At 44.1% G+C, this 19,563-nt stretch overlaps 2 protein-coding genes and 1 pseudogene across 2 annotated transcripts in view; all 3 read right to left on the reverse strand.

Moving 5' to 3' along the window:
- Positions 1-4,201: 4,201 nt before the first annotated feature.
- On the reverse strand, positions 4,202-10,482 carry LOC114199379 (acyl-coenzyme A thioesterase 1-like). The gene is made up of 3 exons (XM_028091291.2): positions 9,516-10,482; positions 7,480-7,682; positions 4,202-5,848 (listed from the first exon to the last, which is right to left on the reverse strand). The coding sequence occupies exons 1-3, from the start codon at positions 10,084-10,086 to the stop codon at positions 5,264-5,266; spliced, it is 1,359 nt and encodes a 452-aa protein (XP_027947092.1). The 5' UTR covers positions 10,087-10,482; the 3' UTR covers positions 4,202-5,263.
- Positions 10,483-10,778: 296 nt separating this feature from the next.
- On the reverse strand, positions 10,779-16,768 carry LOC114225687 (programmed cell death protein 5 pseudogene; annotated as a pseudogene).
- The window catches only part of RIOX1 (ribosomal oxygenase 1), a 32,068-nt gene continuing 24,538 nt past the window's right edge, over positions 12,034-19,563 (reverse strand). The window contains exon 5 of the mRNA XM_088024520.1: positions 12,034-12,880. The gene's annotated coding sequence lies outside the window, so the exon portion shown is untranslated. The remainder of the gene's footprint in view (positions 12,881-19,563) is intronic.

The following is a 19,563-nucleotide window of genomic DNA, read 5'->3' on the forward strand; positions in this document are numbered from 1 at the left end:
TGCGTGCTCTGACAGATAAATAAATAGAGTCTTAAAAAAAAAAAGAGTTGGACACTTAGCTGACTGAGCCACCCAGATGCCCCCAAAATTCTTATCTTTTTAAAAACAAAATGTAGGGTGCCTGGATGGCTCAGTCAGTTAAGCATCAGACTCTTGGTTTCGGTTCAGGTCATGATCTCATGGTCATAGGATCAAGCACCACGAGGGGCTCCACACTCAGCAGGGAGCCTGTTTGAAGATTCTCTCCCTCTGCCCTTCCCCCCACTCCTGCTCACACGCAAGCATGTGTACTCTCTCTCTAAAATAAATAAATCTTTAAAAAAATAAAAAGGGGGGACGCCTTGGTGGCTCAGTCGTTAAGTGTCTGCCTTCGGCTCAGGTCATGATCCCAGGGTCCTGGGATGGAGCCCCACGTCGGGCTCCCTGTGCAGCGGGGAGTCTGCTTCTCCCTCTCCCACTCCCCGCCTCTCGTGCTCTCTCTCTGAAATAAAATAAAATAAAATCTTTAAAAAAATAATAAAAAAATGAAAAGGGGTTCCTGGGTGGCTCAGTAAGGTAAGCATCTGACTTCTGCTCAGGTCATGGTCTCAGGGTCCAGGGATCGGGACCTGTATCAGGCTCCCTGCTTGGCAGGGAGTCTGCTTATCTCTCTCGCTCTCCCTCTGCCTCTCCCTCAACTTGTGCTCTCTTTCTCTCTTAAGTCAAATCTTTAATAAAAAAAATTAAAAAAATAAAATAAAAGCAAAATGTTAGTCAAGTAGTGACCAGTAGCTTCCTACACAGAGATGCTAGGAAATAAATTAACTTTGCAACTTGTTTTTCCTTCAGACTATAAACTTGCTGAACTAGAATCTTCTTTTAAACTCTACAGAACCTATTCATTATCCCTAAAGGAGAAACTTATATTTCCAGCCTTACTCTTTCTTGAGTTAAAAGGGAAGTCTTCTACATCCCAAGGAAATGGTCTGAGATCTACATAGAAATGAATTTACAAAGATAATCATCACAGTACTAATCATTACAGCTAACTTGTTTTTAAAACCTAGATGTCCGTAAATAGAAAACCACTTAATTATAGATTATGAAATACTGTCAACATTCAGGTTTGGTATCATGCTCAAGGTGTGATGTTAGGTCAGAGAAAAGCAGGGTAAGAATCTATACACATGGCTAAAGTATGAATACGTGTGTGTGTGTGTGTGTGTGTGTGTGTGTGTGTGTACTGGAAGGAAATGAAGTACACCAAAATTTTAATTGTGCTTTTTAATTTTTATTTATTTCTTTTTAAAGATTTTATTTATTTATTTGACAGAGAGAGAGCACAAGCAGGGAGAGTGGCAGGCAGAGGGCGAAGCAGGCTCCCTGCAGAGCAAGGGAAGCCTGATGTGGGACTCAATTCCAGGACCCTGGGATCATGACCTGAGCCGAAGGCAATCACTTAACCAACTGAGCACCCAGGTGCCCTGTGCTTTCTTTTTTAAATACTTAGATAAACCTTCTATTTTTTTTTAAAGATTCTATTTATTTATTTGACAGAGAGAAACACAGCGAGACCGGGAACACAAGCAGGGGGAGTGGGAGAGGGAGAAGAAGCAGGCTTCCCACTGAGCAGGGAGCCCGATGCGGGGCTCGATCCCAGGACCCCAGGATCATGACCTGAGCCGAAGGCAGACACTTAATGACTGAGCCACCCAGGCACGCCATAAACCTATTTTAAAATAGTTTTCAATTTACAGAAAAGTTGCAAAATAACAGAGTTTCTGTATACCCAGCCCCCACTTTCCCCTTTTGTTAGTATCTTACATTACTATGGCACATTTGTCACATAATACTGATATACTAGTATCTAATATATCTAATATATATCTAATATATCTAAACTCCATACTCTGTCCATATTTCCTTAGTTTTTCCCCAATGTCATTTTTCTGTTCAAGTATCCCATCTAGGATACCATGTTACATTTAGTCATGTCTCCTTAGGCTCTCCTTGGCCGTGACGGGTTTTTAGACTTTTTGTTTTTCATGACCTTGACAGTTATGAGTATTGTGGTTAGGTATTTTGCAGAATGTCCCTTAATTTGGGCTTGCTTGAAGCTTTTCTCATGATGAGACTAGGGTTATGGGTTCTTGGGAGGAAGACTGCAGGGTGAAGTGCCACTTTCAACACATTGGTCATACCAAGGTTACATGATATCAACACAATTTATCCCTGATGTTTACCTGGCTAAGGTAGTGTTTGTTACACTTCTTCATTATAGAGTTACTCCCTGTCCCCCTTTCCATGCTGTACACTTTGGTAGTGAGTAACTAAGTATAGCTGCCTGCCTTTTGACTTCTAAGTTTTCATTATTTTCTAAATTTCTATAATAAACATATATTTCCTGGGAAAAAAAAGCCATAACCAATTTTAAATCCTACCTATACTTCAAGTCTCATCTGAAATGCCACTTCTCTTAAGTCCTCCCCACCTCTCCACTAAGTTAGATGTGGTTTGTCCCATCCTTATGTATTTTTATTCTGTTCTATCTCTACACTAAAATGTTATTTTCCCCACTTGTTTATACATCCATCTTATTTCAGAAGGGATTAAAGGAGGGGCTCCTCTCCTCCCTGTGTCTGCTGCAAGGCCTCGTCTACAAGGGACATGGTCATCCACCTCTTAACTTCTTTTGTTCTGTCCTGAGGCTCTCTCAGGAACCTGCTCCAGAATCTTTGAGGACACTAAGTATTCCAGCATGATAAACAGTGAAGAAATTACCTTGGAAAGTATAGTTAAACCAGTCCGGTTTTTCTTGCCCATGTGCTGAGGAAAGCATGCAGAAAGCACAATTGGTAGTACAGAGAGAAGCCCCCGGCCCTGCTATTACCTTCTTGGTCATGGGCAGAGGCATCCCTGAGCCCACGGAGGTGAGTGGAGATTAGAAACTTTAAGCACCACATTTTCTTCATGTAAAAACAAACAACCAATCTTCGACTCTTCCATACCTTTTTGTTTCTTTTGGCTTTCAATTTTCTTCTGGTTTAGTGCTGGCTTGGTAGAGCCAGATACCACAAGCCTCTCTAATTAGCACCCATAATAAGAGCTTTTTTTTTAAATTAAGATTTTATTTATTTGACAGAGAGAGACAGAGCGAGAGAGGGAACACAAGCAGGGGGAGTGGGAGAGGGAGAAGCAGGCTTCCAACTGAGCAGGGAGCCTGATGCGGGACTCGATCCCAGGACCCTGGGATCATGACCTGAGCCAAAGGCAGCCACTTAATGACTGAGCCACCCAAGCACCCCAAGAGCTCTTTTTCAAGATGACATTTTATTTATTTAGGTGCTGTCTGAATCTGAGGCAGGATTCTCTGTCATGTAGCGATTTAGAAAATTCAATGATAGAAGCGGAAGGGAAATATAAACAAGTCATAATCCATATTAAGAAAAAAGATCCAGTAGCCATGTTTACATGTTAATAATCTTCCTGTTCCTTCTCTATAATTGTAAATATGTTTCCAAATGTTATTTGTAAATATTTTCTTGAAGACATCTCCGCTCTGGAAGTTTAATCTTATGGCCAGTGGATGTAACCATCCATTTCCAAGCCTTCCTAATAATTACCAGAAACAACCTTGCTAGTGTATAATGCCGAATGTGCAAATATCTGAATTTTCTTTGTTAGGGAGAAGAGTTTTAGATTGATATCACAGTCATCTTTCTTTGGTTAAACAAATGTTAACAGCAATCACTGACTCTAGCAGATTACATTTGCTTTAAAATGTGAACAGGGGTGCCTGGGTGGCTCAGTCGGTTAAGCGTTTGCATTTGGCTCAGGTCATGATCCCAGGGTCCTGGGATGAAATCCCACATCAGGCTTCCTGCTCAGCCAGGGAGTCTGCTTCTCCCTCTGCCTCTGCCCTCCCCGTGCTGTGCTCTCCCTCTGTCAAATAAATAAATAAAATCTTTAAAAAAAAAAAAGGTTATGAACAAGAGCTTGCACATATTCTTTCACTTACCTCCCAGAGTTGGGAGGATTAAATGACGCATAAAATTGGTGCCTTGGAAGCATATTTCCTTCCCCAACTGCTCTCCTCCTTCCTGGACTAAAATAAAACCACTGTCAGTTCCATGTGTTGCTGTGGCATCAGGTGTGTGTCAAGTAAAAGCTGCCTCTTCCCAGCACTTACTTGTTTTGTAAAATCAATATTTTTAAAATGATATTTACGCAACAAAACACTTTTTATTGGTATATATATATCCATGTTAAAGCAGAATATGTGAAAGGACACACATGAAAACCATCACAAAGATTATTTTGTGGAGGATAATGGTAGCCTAGGGATTGATGGGCCACTTTGGCTAGATTATTTTGAGCTAAAGGCAATTGAGACCCTACAGGCTCAAGAGAAATTTTTGCCTTTCCCTTAACTACATGGAAGAATCTAAATTGAGGGTCTTTCCCAGAATAAGGGTTATTAACAGAGATAAACTGTATCTGAGTGACCCATCTGTATGGCAGGGCAAACATCTAATTATCAAACATCTGCTCTTCTTATTGCCCTATGAAGTGCATTCCTTCCCTCCGAAGTCCTAGACCCCTAACCTTTTCTCCTTAGTTCAGGATGACGTACATACCTCGTTTTGCCTGTCTTTGGAATTTCCATGTCTGTGTGGATTTCCTGTGCACATGCTATCAGATTTGATTTTCTCCTGTTAATCTGTCTCTTGTCAATTTGATTCTTAGCCAGCTAGAAGGACCTAATATGGGATAGGAATTCTTGCTCCCCGACAGTAGTGACCGTGGCAAGAACACTGAAAGGAGACGGCATCTTCACTTGTAATGTTCCACTATTTAATCTTTAACAAAATTTGCTTATACTTACGGCTCTCTTTTCATTCCTGACATAATTTGTATGGAGACTATTTTTTTAAGATTTTTTTTTTATTTCTTTATTTGTGAAAGAGAGCACAAGCAGGGGGAGCAGCAGAGGGAGAGGGAGAAGCAGGCTCCCTGCTGAGCAAGGAGCCCCATGCAGGACTCGATCCCAGGACCCTGGGATCATGACCTGAGCCAAAGGCAGACACTTAACTGACTGAGCCACCCAGGTGTCCCATATGGAGACTATTTTTAATGGTGATGTCATTTAAAGAGAAAGGAATAAAAACCTAAAAGTGTTATAATAATACAGCGGGTGAACTGTCTTTAACTGTTGCTGCTTAGCATATATTAGTCTCACCCTCCTAAACTTCAAATAGTGGGTTATATTTTCAGGAGAGTTCCCCTAACTTTTCTCCACCAAGTGTTTGTGGAAGAAAGTCTGGAGCTGCTTCCAAGCGTCCACCTGGGCCATGGCATGAGCCCTGGGCTCCCCTCCCCAGATGACAGGACCACCCACAAAGATGTGTAGGGAAGCTCTGCACATGGGGAAGTAAGGAGGCTCAATGTAGTGCCCTGTCCCAGGATAACAGATGATCTGGGGCTTCTCCCTACCATGGGCCTGTAAGCACTTAGAGGCCTCGTTAGCAAAGAATTCACTCTTCCAGTTGCGGTCATCCTGACCTACAAGGAACAGGAAGGCACTCTCAGCCCTTTCCACGGGAATGAAACTCTTCTGGTCAGCTCCTTCCAAAGGGCTGTTCAGGACATGCAAAATGTCTGTCAAGCCATCTTTGGTCAGCCTTATTCGACTTGGGTCTATGCCCAGAGGGGGCAACGTCTCATCTTTGTAGTGTAAGGCTCCTCCGACAATGGCCACAGAGCCATTGATTATGACAGAAGCAGTGATACCTTTCAGGAATGAGGCCATAGACAGGCAGAGTTCACCTCCTTTGGAACTGCCAAGCAGCCCGACTCCCGGACCCTTTACCTGAGAAAACAACAGAGGAAGGAGAATGAGGCCATGAACAGTGCAGTGTGATGAGCAGTGCCTAGAATTGGAAAACAGGTGCAACTGAGCCTGAATCTGGGCTCTACCATTGGCCAAGTTTTGCAATCTTGGGGTATTCACTTATTCTTCCTCTCTATCTTCCTTTCTACAATTTCTCCATCATCATTCTTGGTGACTTCAGCAACCATGTGGAGGATATACTAAATACTCTGGTTTCTTAGCATTTGTGTTTCCCATCCATCCTGCCACATTTCACTTATGTTTGCTTTCCACTTCCCCAAAAGACCATGCCACACCTCTCCTAAGACAACATCAAGGCTCTTAACCTTTAACCCTGTTCCCTTTCACTGTCAGCTCTTCACACCAGATGGAGAAAATAAAGCTCTCCAGTAGGGACTCTGCCTCTTTTCACCCTGCAGGATATGCTTAGTTCCACAGGAGCTCAAGCTCTCTGCCTTCCCTTGGGTTTCCAAAGTGCCTCTGTGCTTACCCCTGCTGCCTGCACTTGGAATCTCCTCCACTCTCATTCTCCAGGACTTGCTCCTACAATTACATCATCTTTCTCCTTCTTCATCACTTTCTTCTGTGGCCCATTCCCGTGGGCATACTTAATGCTCTATTTTCATAACAAACCCTTGACCTCACATCCACTCTGCCCTAGTTTTCTACTCTCTTTCACAGCAAGATTTGTGGGGACCAATTGTCTGAGTTGTTCTTTCAGTCTTCCCTTCTCTACCCCATCCCCTCAGGGTAGTTTGGGTCTGCACTATCCCACAAGGACTGCTCTTGCCACAGTTACCAACATCTATTATAAATGGCCCTCCGATTCCCCTCTCAACAGCAGTCTTTTTCTCCTTATGGCTTCTACAACAGCACCCTTGACTCTTTTCAACCATTTATTCCTCCTAGAGGAAAAGTACTAGGAAATTAAATGATATATTATCATCCCAACTTTTCAGAGGAGGAAAGAGAGGCCGCAAGATCATGGGGCTAGTTGGCAATTGGTGAAATCAAAACTCAGATTTAACTCTTGTCTATCCACATCTCGTGCTGGTGCCACTACACACTATCACCTTTTCTAAGAGTTCCAAAGCTTCCCATCCACTGAGCTCTGAACTGTAGAATAAGCAATGTCTATCTCCTGATCCTCTGATACCCTGAGCCCATGAACCTCAAAACACTTCCTAGTACCAAGGTTTTTGGCTGCCCAGTTCTTCTTTAATACTTAAAACTGTGCTCTCAGAGGGGCCACAAAGAAGAGAGGGTTGTTATACACGAACATTTAACGTAGGGCCTTCTGGAGAGTGTGATCCCCTTCCCATTTCCCTCTACTTCCTGTATCAAAGCCAGGGTTCCAAATATGTTTGGGCTTATTATGATATCCTGTAAAATACTGGAATTTAAAATTCCAAACCAACTAAGAACATCTTTACTAGCAGGAAATACGAGAACATAAGATTGCATAGAAACAGTCTATGAGAAGTGACTCTAAATGGCAGTGTGTATTGGGGACTGGGAGTGGTGGTGGTGAATTTGTCATGTTCTGTGAAAACTAAGAGCAGTTATGAAGACAGCGATACATAGATCATAAAACCTTCAGAAGTTCCAACCTGAGGGTGATCCAGCAGGTAGTTCACAGCTTCTTCAAAGTAGTCCAGGTGGAGGATCTCCAGGCCTTTGGGGAGGTCTTCATAGTTATGATAAGCCAGAGCCATCACAGCAAAACCCTTGCCAGCCAGCAGACTAGCTCGTTGTTCCAGAAGGCCACTTCCAACTCCATAAATGTCCACAATCCCAGGAAAGGGCCCCGGTTCTTTGGAAGAAACGAAACACAAAACTGAACTATTCCCCAAACTCTCTGCAGTGGGGTCAAAAGCCCTATGTTGCCTACTTGGTGATGTCAAAGTTTTCTATTGACAATCAGAAATGCTAGAAGACCTCTCTGGTCTTCAAAGATCCAGACAGTGGCATAGGCTCAATCCACATTTCCCCTATACCCAGAGCCTCAAAGCCCCACAGATTTTTTACAAAAAGCATGCTTTACTTTTGTAATTAAAAATAATTTACAAGCAGACAATGAAAAGAGCAAAATCGTTACCCCCTCCACCCCCAAAGCTGACAATGCCAAATGCTAGAGAGCAGGTAGAACAATTGGAACACTCATACACTGCTGGTGGAAATGCAAAATGATACAGCCACTTGGGAAAACAGCTGGGCAATGTCTTATAAAGTTAAATACGTACTTACCATATGATTTAGCAATCTCATTCCTAGGTATTCACCCAAGAGAAATGAAAATTTGTGTTCACACAAAAACATGTATGCAAAAGTTTGTAGTGACTTTTTTCATCATCTCCAAAGACTTGAAACCCAGCCTGGAAACCCGTCCTTCAACTGTTGAATGAATAAAACTGCTTTTGGGTTTTGTTGTTGTTCTTTTAAAAGATTTTATTTATTTGAGAGAGAGAGAGAGAGAGCGAGCGAGAGCGAGCACGCACATGCATGCGCGCACGCGCACACACGAGTGGGGGGAGGGGCAGGGAGAGAGAAGAGAGAGAGAAGAGAGGAGAGAAAAAGCAGCAGAGAATCCCTGCTGAGCAGGGAGCCTGGGATCAGGACGGAGCAAAGGCAGCCATGCTCTACCCACTGAGCCACCCAGGTGCCCCTTTCATGCTAATTTTCTTAAACCTTAATATACTGTGAGAGTTAGAAGCATAGTTGCTATACTGAGAAATCATAAAAAAAAAAATCAATAAAGGGGGGGGCGCCTGGGTGGCTCAGGTCATGATCCCAGGGTCCTGGGATCAAGCCCCACATTGGGCTCCTTGCTCAGCAGAGAGCCTGCTTCTCCCTCTCCCTCTGCTCGGCAGGGAGCCTGCATCTACCTTTCCCATTCCCCCTGCCTGTGTTCCCTCTCTCATTGTGTCTCTCTGTCAAATAAATAAATAAAAAATCTTTTTAAAAAATCATTAAAGGGATGCCTGGTGGCTCGGTTGGTTAAGCCTCTGCCTTCGGCTCAGGTCATGATCCCAGGGTCCTGGGATCGAGTCCCACATTGGGTTCCTTTCTCAGCAAGGAGCCTGCTTCTCCCTCTGCCTGCCTGTCTCTCTCTGTGACAAAGGGGCGCCGCCTGGCTGGCTCAGTTGGTAGAGCATGGGACTCTTGATCTGGGGGTTGAGTTTGAGCCACTTAAGGGTTGGGTGTAGAGATTACTTAAAAATAAAATATTAAAAAAAAAAAGACTTGGAACCACCGGGGCACCTGGGTGGCTCAGTATGCTAAGTGGCTGCTGGCGCAGGTCATGATCTCAGGGTCCTGGGATCCAGCCCCCCATGGGGCTCTCTGCTCAGCAGGGAGTCGGCTTCTTCTTAGTCTCCCTCTGTGCTCTCTCTCAATAAATAGATAAAACCTTAAAAAAAAAAAAAAGACTTGGAACTACCTATGTTTTTGTTTTCACTTAAACTGTCTTGTCCCTTTCCTTACGTCTTCTAGCTGACCTCTCAGTTTTGGAGAGGCAGAGCCACCTCCCCACCAGAGCCCCCTTTGAGGCCCCCACAGACCTCTGCAATGTTGGGAGCTACCTCCTTACTGTCGGTAGAAGTGCAGGAGACGAGAGAAAGACAGGCCTGGGACCCGGGGCGCTCACCTGGGGGCAGGAAGAGCGTGGCGCGCACGCGGCCCGCGCGCACCGGCTCCCGCCGCACGCCCGGCCGCAGGAAGTCGCGCTCGTGCACCGCCCTGCCCAGGACGCGCCCGGCGTCCGGCTCGTGGCCGTCGAGCACCTCCAGCTCCACCGCGAAGGGCGTCTGCACGTCCCGCTTCACCAACCGCACCAGGGGTTTCTCGGGCTCCAGGGCCCAGAGCAGCCCCATGGGCTCGAGTCCCACGAAGCTGCCGCCCAGCGCGGGCGCGCGCTCCAGGTCCAGAAGGCCGCCGGCGTCGGCTTGGTACCGCGCCTGGGCCCGGAAGAGCGCGCCCTTCTCGTCGCGCAGGGACGCGCGCAGCGTGACGGGCTGTCGCGGGGCCAGGCCGCGCACGGCGATGCGCACGGGCTCGTCCCAGCTGCAGCGGCCGGCCGGCTCCAGGCTCCAGGTCGCTGTCTTCCGGGCAGGGGCCCATGAGACCCGGCCGCCAGACCACAGCTTTGGAGAGCCTGTCAGGTGGCCCCATCGGCCGAGTCCGGAAGCTCGCAGGCTAGCGCCGGCGGAGGACATCATTTTGCCTTTTGATTTTAGTTCTCACGTCAACTGAACAGGGCAGTGAAGAAAGTTAGAAACTGCTCAAAGATCCTCTAGTGGCGGGCTGCCTCATCTGCATGTTAAGCGCCAGTGGGGCCGACTAGCCCGCCCCATTGAGCTTGGAGGGCCAGACTCCTGTCCCACCAGGTCAGTGGCTTACCTTTAAAAGCAAGAGCGAAAATGACACACGTGAACTTTCTTTACATGCTGAAAAACCTGCAGTTTATGTCGGGGAAGACTTTCCTAGCTCTGCTTCTCAGAAGCTCGGTCTGTGCAATGTTTGCCGCATAAGGGCTGGCTCTGAAGGATTCTCGCAGCTAGGAAAGTCTCCAGTCGCCAATTTTTTTTAAGTTAATTTTGAGTGGGTTTTTGTTATTTTTCCACCGTTTTTTAAAAAATCAGTTTTTAAAAAGTTATTTGAGATAGAGCACGAGCACGAGTAGGGGCGGGGGTCCGGCAGAGGGAGAGGGAGAAGCAGGTTCTTCGCTGATCTGGGGGCCCGATGCGGTGCTGGGACCCTGGGATCAGGGCCTGAGCTGAAGGCAGAAGCTTAACCATTGAGCCACCCAGACGCCCTTCCAGTCGCCAAATTCTTTTTTTTTTTTACATAACAGGTTTATTTTTTTTAAAGGTATATAGACAGTAAACAAAGTAAACAATCAGATCTTCACTTCTACCCAGTATTATCTGTCCTAGAACTCTTCCATTAAGTTCCAGTTTCTAAACATCTTAAATTTCAATAATCGTCCTCTTCATCAGAGTCCATAACTTTTCTTCTGTTGAATTTAACTGTGGTTTTCCTTTCTGTTCGCTTACTTTTTCAAGGATTTCTATTAAACCTTGTTCTGATAACTTCCCACTTAGTTGTCCGTATCTTGCCATCTGTATGAGGTAATCTCTACTGCTTTAGGTTTTTCGGGGTTTACAAGTGCTAAGTTACTGAAGCGGGTCCGGGGTGTCTGATCCAGGGCTTGGGCTAAGACACTATTTCTCATTTCTGCTTCCCTGTGCTTTGTTTCCGGTTGTGCTGCATCGCCAGGACCCCCGAGCCTCCCCCGCTGCCCGGCCGGCCTCTGCTTGCTCAGAGCCGCCAGCCCCTCCTCCACCGTGGTGCAGGGGTCCGGGGTCGAGCAGCCGCGACCACGCTGCTGGTCGCCAAATTCTTAACAGCTAAGAAGAGTGCAGGACAGGGATTGAGTTTTATCAGTTTGTTGAGTATTTCACTGTCATTAATTATCATAAGACCTTTAAAAGTGTGCATCATGGTGTTTTGCTTGTGTATTACCTGTGTATAGGCTTAACTTCCTCCCCCATCCCCACACTTAAGGGGCCTGGAGTTTTACTAGCTGTGTGACCACAGCTTCATTCCTTATAGGTGTAAAAATAGGTGAGATCATAGTTACTATACTGCCTTATCGAGTTTGCTGTACTTAGGCAAATGTTCTCTCCATCTGGGACCTTTCACCTTTTCCCCACTTGGTCATAAGCTATCGATGGGTTCCACCTAGTGGTGGATTTTTCGTCAAACTTCAGGCCCTTTCCCTGACCTTGTATTGGATTTTACATTCATGACTTCACATTTATTAGAGAAACCTGCAAATTGTTTAAGCTCGATTCAAGCCCACACCTGTTTGCCACTGCTCCCCATGAGACCACCCTCAAGGACCTTCCCAACCAACGCTTTTTACCTAGTTTCAAATGTTCTCATGTCCTGCTGGCTATTAACCATGCAGTTCCCTGTAGCTCTAATTAGTTTTGCACTGGTTCTGTGGGATATTTCAGTGTATTCTGTGCACAGAAACTAAAGAAAGTAAATAATTATAGTTCTTAATCCTTACAAGAAACTTAAGAGAAAATTAAGGCCTTGGAGGAAGAGATGAACTGATTTGCTGAAGATCAAACAACTAGAAATACTGGGATTTACTTATTTTTAAGGATTTTATTTGTCAGAGAGAGAGCACGTGCATGCACAAGCAGGCAGGGGTGGCAGGCAGAGGGAGAAAAAGGCTCCTCACGGAGCAAGGAGCCTGATGCAGGACTTGATCCCAGGAACCCCGGGATCATGGCCTGAGCAGAAGGCAGATGCTTAACCGACTGAGCCACTCAGGTGTCCTGAAATACTGGGATTTATATCTTTGCAATCAGATTCCAGTCTGTGCTCTGAACCATTATGCTTTAATTGTTCTTACATGATATGTCCTGTGTTAAAGATTTATAAAACATATTCATATATGGTTGATGGATGCATAAACTGGTATGACCTTAAAAATATATTTAAAAGGTGCATTCCCTTTGACTCACAATTCCACTTCTAGGAATTTCTCTTAAGTATTTGTGAATCTATATATATATTGGCTGTAAGGATGCTTATCATATTGTTTTAATAGAGGAAAAGTGAGAAACAAACTAGCAATATAAATTTGGTTTAATCAATTGTGATGCAGTCATATAACAGAAGAGATGTAGACATTAAAAATGTTATAGCAGAATATGATGAGGAAACTCATGGCATTGAAAGCAGGTAGAGATCCATATAACCTTAAAAAAAGTGTATTAATACCTTAAAAAAAAAAACTAGTCAATTACCGAAACTGTTGTTTCTTAGGCTTTGGGGTACTTTGGGTACTTTTAATTTTCTTCTTTGTCCAGAATTTCTATCAGAAATAACATGGCTGGGGTGCCTGGGTGGCTCTGTTGGTTGAGCATCTGACTCTTGATCTCAGCTTAGGTCTTAATCTTAGGGTTGCCTTGGGCTCCACACTGGGCATGGAGCCTACTTAAAAAAAGAGAGAGAAAAGAAAATAACATGGCGTTCATAGTTAAATAGGGTTTTTAAAAATGGTGGTATTATACAAACATAAAACTTATCATTTTAACCATTTTTAAGTGTATAGTTAAGTACACTCACAGTGTTATGCAACCATCACCACTATCTATCTCCAGAACTCTATCACCCAAGCTGAAAACCCTTGCATCCCCTGGAAACCACTATTTTATTTTTGTTCTCTAGGAATTTGACTATTCGAGGTACCTCATATAAGTAGAATCATACAGTATTTGTCGTTTTCTGTCTGACTTATTTCAGTTATCATGTCTTCCACGTCCATCCATATATGTAGCATGTATCAGAATTTCCCTCCGTTTTAAGGCTCGTCTACTGTATGTATGCAATACATTTTGTTTATCCATTTATATACTGATGGATTTTGGATTGTTTCCACATTGACCATTGTGAATGCACTGCTATAAACATGGGTATACAAATACCTGTTTAAGAACCCCTGCTTTCAGTTCTTTTGGGTATATACTCATAAGTAGTAGAATTGCTAGATCACATGGTAATTCTGTTTAATTTTTAAGACTTCCAGTCTTTTCATCTCAGGGACCATGCCTTTTCACCCTTTTGTTAAGGGTCTCAGGGTATTTTTTTTTTTAAGATTTTATTTAAGGGTCCCAGGGTCTAAGCACAGCCTGAGCCCAGGCACTAAAGTGAGTGCTCAAGTTGGTCAGCAAGATCCAGTGACCACCTGAATAGCCCCAGGTCAACAAGACAGACAGAACCTCATGCCCAGAAATCTTTTCTGCTGTCAGGACAAATTCTTTTCATAAGGGAACTCCTAACGACCAGTATTCTGGAGGCCTGGGATTTTACTAATAAAAATATGGGATTTGAAGAGTCCCCTTGTAAAAATAGTGTCACCAGCTGATCATCTAGCCAGGATTTGGGGAGCAGGAGAGATGGAATTAAACTGTATGATCAAAGGAGATTACGTGGAGGTGGAGATAAAAGGGGAATGGAAAAGACCCCAAAGACAGACCCCTTCTACTTTACTACTTGTTCTATCAGCCTAGTAATCTGAAGCACGCCAGAGTGGGCTGTTCATGTGTTTCCTCTTTCTCAGCAGACTTATGAATGCTTGTAGGGGAAAAAATATTGAGCTGCACAGACTTAGAGGTTTATTTTCAAAGAATGACCAAGAAATCCGTTGTGCCATCCATCAATAAATACAATGCAGTTTCCCAATTTGTTTTACAAAAGGAAATTAAATATAACTGAGGATACCACTGACTGAACCCGCAAATTCTGTCAGTAGACCCATGGAATTCTAAAGAGGTGGTTGCCTGGTAATCAATATAAACAGCTTTGGAACCTAAGAAACAAGGAAGGTTTAAGATGCAGAACCTTGCTTCCCCTTGAAGACTTGGTTGCAGGAGGCCATCTTGAAGGTAATTTCAAAACACTGCTACTTGGGTCCCTGGGTGGCTCAGTTGGTTAAGCGACTGCCTTCAGCTCAGGTCATGATCCTGGAGTCCTGGGATCGAGTCCCACATCGGGCTCCCTGCTCAGCAGGGAGTCTGCTTCTCCCTCTGACCCTCCCCCCTCTCATGTGCTCTCTCTCTCTCTGTCATTCTCTCTCTCAAATAAATAAAATCTTTAAAAAGCAAAACAAAACAAAAAACACTGCTACTTTACCAGTATCTGAAAAGAGCTTTTAGCATCAGCTGAATGATGAGAGGCAGTCTGAAGTAGTTGAAAAGATTTTGGGTTAGGTGTCAAAGGGGTCAGGACTGCTTCAGGGATGAACCAGTACTGTGATCTTTATAGTATCTCTTCTCTCTAGGCCTCAGTTTTGAAATCTGTAAGATGAGTTAGAACAGAATCATGTTTATGGCAGAGTTTCTGTAGTAATCTCAGGAGACAGTAGTAGATCTGTGTGAGGGCATGGCAAGGGACAGGAATTAGAAAGTAGAGGGGGAGAAATGAAGGAACTTTCTGATGAGAAAGAGGCAGTAGGGGGGAGGGGTCTGAAACGAGCCACGTTAAGAGACTGTGTTCCCTGGTCCTACTCTCCCCACCATCATGCTACCTTCATACCCCCCACAGATACCTATTGGGGCTGTGGCTTCTCTAAATTTAATGTGTATAAACACCCGTGAGAGCTGGTTGAAATGCAGATTTCTAGGCTTCACTTACGGCCTACTGAATCAATATGCTGGGATGTAGGACACAGGATTCTGCATTTTAACAAGCTCCTCAAATGATCTTGATGCAGAAGGTCCTTAACCATTAACACTGTCCTGGAAGCTGACTGTCCCCTCTTGGGCTCTACCTTAAAACTTCAGAATCTGTGGGTGGAGGTGAGAGTCTATTACTTTTTAAAACCTCTCAGAAGGGGCGCCTGGGTGGCTAAGTTGGTTAAGCGTCTGCCTTCGGCTCAGGTCATGATCCCAGGGTCCTGGGATCGAGCCCCACATAGGGAATCCCTGCTCCATGGGGAGCCTGCTTCTCCCTCTCCCTTTGCCTCTCCCACTGGTTGTGCTCTCTCTATCTGTCACTATCTGTCTCTATCAAATAAATAAAATCTTAAAAAAAAATAAAAGCTCTCAGAAATACTGTGCTAATAAGGTGTATTGCTTGTTAGCCTCCTGTGGTGGTTTCTGCTGCTTTAATAACAAGGAAAAAGCAAGGTATTACTCTTTTTAGCTTGAACTATTCAGCCCACTTCAATTATTTCTGCAGAATAAAGGTCCCAGATCAGGGCGTGAGGGCAGGGGACTGGGAAGGTGACCCGAAAGGTGGACCTAAATTTGGAACCTTTGAGATATCACTCATTTGAGTCTGGATTCTTCTCTTAGGCTTTACGTGGAGGCATGTGGCCTAACCCTTCTAACCTGACTCCTGCCTGTCTAGCCAGGTTCCTAGAGGTATGGAGAGAATGCTAGTGATAGCTGTTCACCAGAGTACCTGCTCTGTGGTTATGCCAGGTTTGACGGACCACAGGATGCCGTGTATTCAATTTCTTGTTTGTTTGTTCAAAGATTTTATTTATTTGAGAGAGAGAGAGAGAATGAGCGGCAGAGAGGAGCAGAAGAGCAGAGAAAGGGAGAAGCAGACTCCCTGCTGAGCAGGGAGCTGGACGCGGGGCTCGATGCCAGGACCCTGGGATCATGATCTGAGCCCAAGGGAAGCACCCAACTGACAGCCACCCAGACGCTCCTCAGTTTCTTATGCTGTCCATACATAAAGGCACCTGGGATGTGCCACTCTGCTTTGGTGCTTTTTATAAAAAAGTATTTATTTTTAAGTAGTCTCTATGCCCAGCACAGAGCCCAACACAAGGCTTGAACTCATGACCCTGAGATCAAGACCTGAGCTGAGATCAAGAGTTGGACAGCTTAACTGGCTGAGCCATCCAGGTACCCCCTGCTTTTGGTTCTTAAAGGGCCATTTGTTGGGAGAGGACCTTGCCTCAATGTTGGTCTAGGTAACATTTAAATTTGGATAATATGGAGCCTCCAAACTCCATACATAGGTTTTTTTCTTCCCTCTCTATCCACCTTCTTTTTTAATTGCCAAGGGCCCCAGTATTCCTAACCTGTTCCCTAAATGCCCAATGCACCATCTAACTGTGAGACCCCAGAGACTTACCTTTAGGAGCAATAGTCCATGCTCTAAATCAATGATAATCCTTCACAGTTATGTAATACTATGAAGCTTGCAAAAAAACTTTCATACCTGTTCCCTAATTTTGAGCTTCATATCTACACTAAATTAGAACAGATATCACACTCTATTTTCAGACTGGCATACTGAGGCAAACCAGGTGGACTGGGAAGTGCAGAACCTGGCCTTACACTTGTCTTCTGACCCTAAGTCCATCTACGACAAAACTCTTGACCAAACCCTTTGACATATTGTCCTGTCCTCATTCCTTTTCAAAACACAGGAGGAGTTTCCCTCTTTTTAACAAGCCATCATATTAGATGAGAATCACTATCCCTTGACAATTTATAATAACTGATAATGCTAATACGGTATTCTTTCTGGGATGCTGGCATTGTAACCAAAGATTCTATATGCCACTGGCTAAAGGGTATATGTATCTGGGGACACCCAAAATCATTCTGTATAGTCGCCTTGGGGTGAAACCAGTCCTCATCCGTTTTTCAAGTGTTTAGGATCAAAATGCTCCCTGCCTTAGGAGCAAGAATTGACACACTGATATGTTAAAAATGATAAAATGTGGGGCACCTGGGTGGCTCAGTCGGTTAAGCGGATCAAGCCCTGCATCAGGCTCCTTGCTTAGCAGGGAGCCTGCTTCTCCCTCTCCCCCTCTGCCTGCCACTACCCCTTCTTGTGCTCTCTGTCAAATAAATAAATTCTTAAAAAAAAATGATAAAATGTTCTATTAGGCAATACACAAGGCATGAGCACATGAATATTGTTTTCATCTAATAATTCATCTTCAACCAGTGAGAGTAGGCATCATTTCAGAAAATTATCACTTGTGACCCCCTTCTACCCTTGCCATATAACTTTTTTGGTCTAACTTTTAAAATACTCCGTGCCCTTATGGCCATGTTGCCTTCAAAGCTGTGAAGAGATGAAACAACTAAATGAGTTTTCTGTGCAAAAACTCCTGATGTCATATTAATCATGTATGATTTAATTTGAGTGAGGTTATCAATTCTGGCCTAGTGACATCTAGATAAAAGCAGGCTCAGAACAAAAAGAAATATACCCACCAGTCAGATTTAATAGGCAGAAGAAAGTGGACCAAATCGAGTCCTGAAGAGAGGAGGTCCTGGAAAGCCAGCGTGGCACAGAGGTTACGTGCTCTGGAGTTGCAGTCTGGCAGCAAGGTTTAAAACCTGGCTCTTCTACTTATGGCCTGTATGACCTGAAGCAATTAATTTATCCCCTTGGAGCCTCCGCTTCTTCCCATACACATTATAGTATCTTCCCTATATAAAGCCCTTGACAAAGTGCAGGCATACCTCATTTTATTGTGCCTCACTTTATTGCACTTCACAGATACTCCCGTTTTTGACAGATTGAAGGTTTGTGGCAACCCTGTGTCAAGCAAGTCTATCGGTGCCATTTTCCCAACAGCATTTGCTCACTTTGTGTCTCTGTGTCATATTTTGGTAACTCTTGCAATTGTTTAGACTGTCTCATTATCACTGTATTTGTCATGGTGATCTCTGATCACAACTCACCTCACTGAAAGCTCAGATGATGGTTAGCATTTTTTAGCAATATTTTTTAATTAAGGTATGTACATTGGTTCTTAGACATAATGCTATCACACATTCTGTCAACTACAGTATAGCGTAAACCAAACTTTTACATGCATTGGGAAACCAAAAAATTCATTTGACTCACTTCATTATGATATTCATTTTATTGCAGTGGTCTGGAACCAAACCCATAATATCTCTGAGGTATGTTTGTACTTCCCAATTGTCAATTATCATTATCAGACCAAGGAAGGACTTCAGAAGGAAAATTATTTTTAAAAGCACTAAATGTAGGGGCGCTGGGTGGCTCAGTCGGTTAAGCATCTGACTCTCGGTTTCAGCCCAGGTCATGATCTCAGGATCTTGGGATAGAGCCTTATGTCAGGCTTTGCACTTGGAGGGGAGTCTGCTGGAGATTCTCTCTCCCTTTCCCCGTCTCCCTCTACCCCTCCCCCTGCTTGCGCACACACTCTCTCTCTAAAATAAAATAAACCGGGGCACCTGGGTGGCTCAGTCGGTTAAGTGTCTGCCTTCAGCTCAGGTCATAGTCCCAGGGTCCTCGGATCAAGCCCCACATTGGGCTCCCTGCTCAGTGGGGAGCCTGCTTCTCCCTCTCCCACTCCCCCTGCTTGTGTTCCCTATCTTGCTCTCTCTCTCTGTGTCAATTAAATAAATAAAATCTTTAAAAAAAAAAAAAGTACTAAATGTAGGCATTTGTTTTCTACAGTGTTTTCCAGGCTAGCTAAAACCTGAAAACAGCTTGCCCAATAATTAAGGAAATGGTGATTTACCTACTTGGTAAAATATTCTGTAGTTGTTAAACACTTTACCAATGAAGACTATGTAGCAATATGGAAAGCAATGTAGCAATACTGGGTGATTCTGAAGGACAGCAGAGACAGAAGACATGGTCGTTGGGCAATAGTTAGAGAGCCAAATAATTAACAGTGTGAGGTGGCATAGGATTGAGAGTTGAAAGTACTGCTATGCAATCATGATTGTACACCTGAAACTAATTTAACACTGTATGTTAACTATACTGGAATTAAAAAAAAAAACTGGTACAGACTAGGAGTGATTCATAAATTTGTGTGGGATATGGAGGCCTAGATAGGTCAAGAAAGAGTTCTGGAGCGGGTGGGAACTGACCTAGGCCTGGAAGAATGGACAGAATTTGTCAAGTATGGAGGAAAGGCCACTGCAGATAGAGGGCACAAAAGGAAGCTCCACTGTATAGAGGGAGGAATATGCAGAGATGAGTTAAGAGACTTGAGAGGTTATGGCCAGAGAAGGTCATAAACTGGGGTCACACTCATTTAGAACCCTGAATGCCAGGCTGAGTTGTCTGAACTTTATGCTTTAATAAGCCCTTTAAACACACAGAAAGCAACACAGGAGGAAAAATGAGAAGCATGGATACTGCTGAAAAGCAGT

Source organism: Eumetopias jubatus, unplaced genomic scaffold (genome assembly GCF_037043125.1).
Source record: "Eumetopias jubatus isolate StellerSeaLion01/CBP00866 unplaced genomic scaffold, mEumJub1_p1.0 scaffold_7, whole genome shotgun sequence".
NCBI classification, from domain to species: domain Eukaryota; kingdom Metazoa; phylum Chordata; class Mammalia; order Carnivora; family Otariidae; genus Eumetopias; species Eumetopias jubatus.

Bases quoted from the DNA above. Each gene is read 5' to 3' on its own strand.
- LOC114199379 (XM_028091291.2), bottom strand. From the start codon at position 10,086: ATGATGTCCTCCGCCGGCGCTAGCCTGCGAGCTTCCGGACTCGGCCGA. The intron at 7,683-9,515 runs GTGAGCGCCCCG...TTTCTTCCAAAG, and splicing joins CACGCTCTTCCTGCCCCCAG to AACCGGGGCCCTTTCCTGGG. The intron at 5,849-7,479 runs GTTGGAACTTCT...TTGTTTTCTCAG, and splicing joins ACCTGCTGGATCACCCTCAG to GTAAAGGGTCCGGGAGTCGG.